A 6,195-nucleotide genomic window follows, 5' to 3' on the forward strand; every position below is an offset into this window, starting at 1 on the left:
GTTGTCTTGGGGGGGGGGGGGATGAAATCTGACCACCTACAGAACTTTAGTCTGCCTAAGTAGTTAAAATATTTTAATTAGGTGTGAACAAAAGGTTCTTCAGTTTTGGTTCTTCGAAAATTTTCATTACTCTGCATAGGAGAGACCAATAAGGCTTTTCTTTGCAGAAAAATATTCTAACCTTACTCTTGTTTGAGGTTTGGGTTTTTTTAAAAATAGCAGCTTGACAATTTATGCAAATCACACTGTGACCTGACATGGGCTAAACAGTCATCATACACATTTCTTTATTTTCCATGGTACCATTTGTCTGCTCAAGTTCTCACTGACATCTGTGACAAAACTCTCAACTCAAGATACAACACCACATTTCGATAACACAAAGATCTGTCAAACTGTAGTGTAGGATATCTCAGTTAAAACAACAATCAAAATAACCAAACAACACAAACGTATTTCTGAATTTAATTTTTATTTTCTGGTATATAATTAATATGATTTCTTGATCTCGGTTTCTAACTAAATATTACAATTTAGAAAAAGTTTTCTGCATCTTAAAAAATCAGCTATTCTCAGGCTTCCTCGGCAGAAACGTTCTGAATAATTAAATGCTTTTAAGCTGCTGTTGGTTTGTTTGTTCTCCATTAAATATTTACAGTTTCACTTTCATGGCTTCTTCAGGCCAGCTGTAGGAGTCAGCCGCAAAGCTGCTGTAGTCGGTGCTGTACATCTGCGAGCGGATGAAGGCTTCTAGGTCCTTGGGCTGAGGATAGGTGGAGGCCATGTTATTCCTGTAGGCCTCTTCTGCGATCTAGAAAGATGCATTAAAATCCTAAATGGTGCTGATAAGCTATTTGAGCACATTTAGCAGGATTTAAGAGTAGGAGTTTGTTCAAAATCAAGATAAGACTTTATCTTCTCTGGTGCTGAGTCACCTCTATGCACACTGGATCTGGTCTAGAATACTGCAATTAAAACCAGGAGCAGGATGATGTTTGCATTTAAGTGAGTCTGACTCCTGCTTCTTTTGAACAGGATTATGTGTCTTTGCTGTTAAAAATAAAGAGTTCCTCCTCGCCAGCAATATCTTAACTTTTGTTGTGCAGTGGTGGATAAAATACTGCACAAACCCCAAGCACTGAGATACAATTTCTGCCTTCCCATCATTAGGTTACCCTGGGCTAGCAGCTCCTTCAAAGCACTGTAAGAAAAAGTGTGAGTTGTTCAAAGCCTCTGTGTTCCCTGCATATAAGAGAAGTTTGTTATTTGCCAGAGTTTGATAATGGATTTCTTAAAGGTAAACTCAAGGGAAAAATTAGCCTTACACAGTGCACAGGTTCAATTCTAGGAATGCTTAGGGGAAAGAAGAATATTGCTTGCTTTTTCCTCACCCAAACCATACCTAAGCGAATCAATTATGCATCACAAGTGTAGCTGCAACAAAAATGAAGTTTAGAAGGGCCTGGAGCCCACTCAGCACATCAAAGCAGCCTCACATCTGAAGAACACCTACCTGGGAAATGTGTATCTTTTGACTGGACATTCATCTATGAAACAAAACAAGTTTGACAGCCTGGTTTTGCACAGCAGCAATCTTTGGAAAGATCTGCTTCAAACTGTACTTGCCAAACGGCAAAACACTCCTACTCTGAATAAAAAGCAAGACACTCTCCTTCCTGCCCTCCTCAGCTCTCCCTTTAACACATAAATGCTTTAGCTCGGTGAGAAGCTGAGACCCCAAGTTACCACATTTAGACCTCTTTCATAGGAGTCATTTGAAGCCCAATGTGATTTGACTGAGAAGCACTTTAGGCAATTATGTAAGAGTTCATCTTCAGGTCTGTGTGTGTAATTATCACGGTTGAATAGGGTCTGAATTTATATCCCACGTTTGGTAATCCAAAAAATGTTTATCCTACTCCTCCCCTGGAAAAGGCAAAGGCTATCACTACACCTCTTGGCTGTGTGAGCCAGAACAGGTATCTGCAGGAATAAAATTTCAACAGATCAGGCAGAAAGAATAGCTTGGTAACATTTTTCTTCTTTGTATTTTATATAACACAGACGAGTTAGAATTTCACTGTGTTTCTGCCGAACACACAGGCAATTTGATTTTGCCTGAGGAATCTAGGTAACATTTTGACATCTAGAGAACTGAGTTATTACTTGCTTAAGAAGATGTGAACCATGGGAAGGATTTTTTTAAAAATATACAGAATAAGTGAGGCTAGGGGAACTGCTTCATGCATGAGGGCTCCTTGTTATGCTTACAAAAGAATATGCAATAAGTGAAATTACTCACAGTAAGGCAACCAAGAGAGAAAACAATGGGAACAAAAAAAAAGTAAAAAACCAACCTCCTAAAATGCTGGGGGGGAAAAAGCCTAAAAAAAAGAATAAGGGAGGAACTGGGACAAATATTTGAAATTAATTTTTTAATTTCACAAATACTCTGGATAAGCAATGGGCAATCGTGAAGGGCCAAAAGCCTTCAGCTGTGCAGCTCGCAAGACTGTAAGCCTGGGGACCTGCTCCTCACTGGTGAACAGTACAGGTTGGGCTCTACAGACATAAACACTTGCTATAGTTCCATGTCTTTCCTCCTTGTATTTGGATTACATTCACGGCTGTGAATTTAAATTTAATTTTGAAACTGGCACTTGTCGAAGATTGATTGACATAAACCAAACCACCTTCAACTTGTGTGAAGGTGCATTAGCTAATGAAATCAAATGCTCAGTTATGTAGAGAGCGTGGGAAGAAAAGAAGCCACAGAAGACTGGAGTGACTTACCCTCACAGCAATTTTCAGTGACACATCCTGAATAGTGACTAACGGAGGGTACAGACGACCTTCCTGTAAATTCTCCTCTGAAACTTGCTGAGCTATTACCTAGAAATAAAGCAGACACGTTTAACTTGAAATGCAGATGCAGTGGCAGCTTTATTAGACAGTGATCTAGTCTTAAGCAAAGAAATGTTTCTGCTTTGACAAATTATCTAGGCAGTGTTTTTTATAACCAGCCTTGTCATTAGGTGCAGCTACACAAGAGCTAGAAATTTAGGGAATTGTGCCCTTTTCTCAATGAAGACAATAAGACTTATTCAAGTCTCGAATAAGTCCATGACACACATAAACTAGCAAATAATTTAGTGAGAGATATAAAATCCAACCATCAACTGTAGCTGGGTCAAGGACTTCTAAAGTTAAAGAAGCACCTGTTATTCTGAGAGCTGTCAAGTCATCCTGTGACAAGAACAGAGCTGAAACCCTGAAGTGTAAAATGCTTTGAATGAAATTACTGGTGGCTGAGCAGGTTTGTTGTGTGTCCAGCTCACACTCCTAGCTGGTATGACACCATAAAATTAAGTAGGGTCAACTACAGAACAAAGTAAAACAAAAGTGAGGTTATCCAGGGTCTTTTAAATCTCTGCAGTCACATTTAGAAGTAGAAGGTCTAGTGCTAAATAATTCTTTTTCTGAGACAGTAAAAACAGTGCTGCTAGAAAAAGTCAGTCCATTCCACCTGAAGGTTGCAGCAGCCCCATCATCTCAACTAGACCAAGTAACTACAGAAATTATTTTGCTTTTTGCTCGATTTTTCACCAGAATGACCAAGGGAAACAAGGAGCAATATTCCCATGCACTTCTGAAAGGAGTGTCTCTTTTACAGCCTGAATATTTTTGCTTGGTATTCCTAGCAAGACTGGAGATGTTTTGTTGTTATCCCCAGCAATGAACAGATCAGGAAAGCACAGCAAGCTGGAGTAAGAAGTTTCCATTGATGTTTAGTGCATTAGACTTGCTCCTAGAGTGTATCCTTCCATTTAGTTTCATCCAAAAGGAAACAAGTCCCCCTCTCATCCCAAGACCATGCCACACTATGGACTAACATGGAGTATGTAGGGACACCAGGGAGATGTGCTCCAGAGGACCATTCTGATGCAAACCAGAAAAGTAATGTCGAGGCACCCTTAGTGTTTCCATCAGGAAAAAAAGAATACATTTTTGTGCAATTACAGCTGAGATAACAAAAGGTTAAAACCAAATCACTGACTGACCCAGCAGTGAGGGGATACTACTGCATGGTGTGACCTGTACGGGTACTCTGTGGATGGAAGGAAAATGCTGGTCTGGATAGCATCTGCTGGAGCCATGTGTGACCCATCAAGAGGTTCTGAAAACACCAGGAAACACTGCAAAATGAAACTGATAACACGGCCCAAAGAAAGGCCAGAAGTGCACTTTTGAGGGAACGTACTAGGAAGAGATTTGAAACAAAGCACAAACTGCTTCCTGCAGTTCCTGTTGCATGTGGAAATAAGAGCACATTGCTTGCAGAAAACTAGGACTGTGTCAGAAAAGCTGCCTGGCTACCATTAATACATCCTTTCTGGCAGAAGTAGGTAGATAGAATCATAGAATGGTTTGGGTTGGAAGGGACCTTAAAGATCATCTAATTCCAACGCACCTGCCATGCACAGGGACACCTCCCACTAGACTAGGTTGCTCAAAGACCCATCCGACCTCATTATGAACATCTTCAGTGCTGGGGCATCTACAGCTTCTCTCAGCAACCTGTTCCAGTGATTCACCACTCTCATAGTGAAAAGCTTCTTCCTAATTTTGAATCTAAATCTACTCACTTCCAGTTTAAAACCATTGCCCCTCGTCCTGTCACTACAAATCCTCGCAGAAACTCCCTCCCCACCTTTCTTCTAGGCCCCTTTCTGATAATGGAAAGCTGCAGTGAGGTCTCCCCAGGTCCTTCTCCAGGCTGAACAACCCCAACTCTCTCAGCCTGTCCTCATAGAAGAACTGTTCCAATGCACTGATCATCTTTGTGGCCTCCTCTGGACCCGCTGCAACAGGTTTATATTCTTCTGGCACTGAATTAAAGAGCAAACACTACAGTACCTCCACGTTCAAAAAGAAACAATGTTCTCTTCTGGAATCTACCCAGCATGCTGGTAGGTGTAGTAAATTTTTCCATTCATAGGGGAAATTCTAACAAGAGCAGCAAGACATTATACTCTTGTAGAGTATAATGAGTAAAGGAATATTAAATGTTTATGTTTTAATCTGATATTGAGAAATACAGCAGAAATAAAAACCCACTAGGTGGAGCTAAGACAATGTCAAATCCAGGTTTTGCTTTCTATAATAGAAACTGGGTCATTTAAAAATAATATGCAGCCCTTTGATAAAACAAGATCATAGAATCATTAAGGTCGGAAAAGACCTCTAAGATCATCAAGTTCAGCCCTCACCCAACACTACCATGACCATTAAACCATGTCCCCAAGTGCCACATGTGCTCCCAAAGGTGTAAAGAGAATCTTACAATCTGAGATTTCTGCTCTTAACAGTTTAATGGGGCTCTGCGCAAAAGATGAAATCTCAAGAAATCAACAGCAGTTTGCTGTTAGTGTAATGCACCACTGAAAAAGTAGTTTCGTGAGTAGAGTATTTCTGGTTTGTGATGGGGTTGATAGAAAGCAAGCTACAAAACATTTGGGCAGTACTCAGACTGGGAGAGGTAACAAGCTAACTATATAGATGCCACTCTATTCCTTCTGACATACTTCTGTAACAGCATTAAAAACTATGCAAAAACCACAAAACCAAGTATTTTCAAAGCCAATGACACCTTTTTCATATGGTCTCTGGAAAATGCTTGTTAAGAATGTCAGTTCAGTGGCAGGGGAAAAAATGATGAATCAACATGTGAAATTATTCAGAAAATAAGAGGTGAAAATGTAATATCTCTGTATAAATGCACAAGGTAACAGCGCTTTGAACAGTGTGCATTATTGTTCTACCTACTTTAAACAAGAATGAGATATAATCATGAAGAGTATAAAGAATAACACGGATGATCAAAAGATTATTTTTTGTAAAAGGAGACAAAAATTAATAAAATAGACTTGGGGAAAAAAAATGTGAAGACTGAAAGAAAATAGAAAAGACAACAAAAAACAACTGAAGGAGTACGTTCTTCATGGCACTACAGGAAGGAACAGCAGGAAATCATAAGAGGATAGTTTCTTTTTCCACGGAACTCATAATTAAATAGTGACACTAATTGCCACATTGACACAAATGAAGTTCAAATGTATAATCATATTTAAAAAGTCATTAGGCTCATTTATGAAGAAGAAATCCATACAGGGATAAAATTTCCAACGCAGGAAT

At 39.5% G+C, this 6,195-nt stretch overlaps 1 protein-coding gene across 1 annotated transcript in view; it reads right to left on the reverse strand.

The window, feature by feature from the left end:
- Positions 1-457: 457 nt before the first annotated feature.
- Positions 458-6,195, reverse strand: part of LOC103778097 (NADP-dependent malic enzyme) — a 37,288-nt gene continuing 31,550 nt past the window's right edge. The window contains exons 7-8 of the mRNA XM_008945671.1: positions 2,794-2,892; positions 458-811 (exon numbers count right to left, since the gene is read on the reverse strand). Coding sequence (XP_008943919.1) covers positions 653-811; positions 2,794-2,892 — 258 coding nt within the window. The 3' untranslated portion in view covers positions 458-652. The remainder of the gene's footprint in view (positions 812-2,793; positions 2,893-6,195) is intronic.

This window comes from Merops nubicus, unplaced genomic scaffold (genome assembly GCF_000691845.1).
Source record: "Merops nubicus isolate BGI_N331 unplaced genomic scaffold, ASM69184v1 scaffold12720, whole genome shotgun sequence".
Classification (NCBI taxonomy): domain Eukaryota; kingdom Metazoa; phylum Chordata; class Aves; order Coraciiformes; family Meropidae; genus Merops; species Merops nubicus.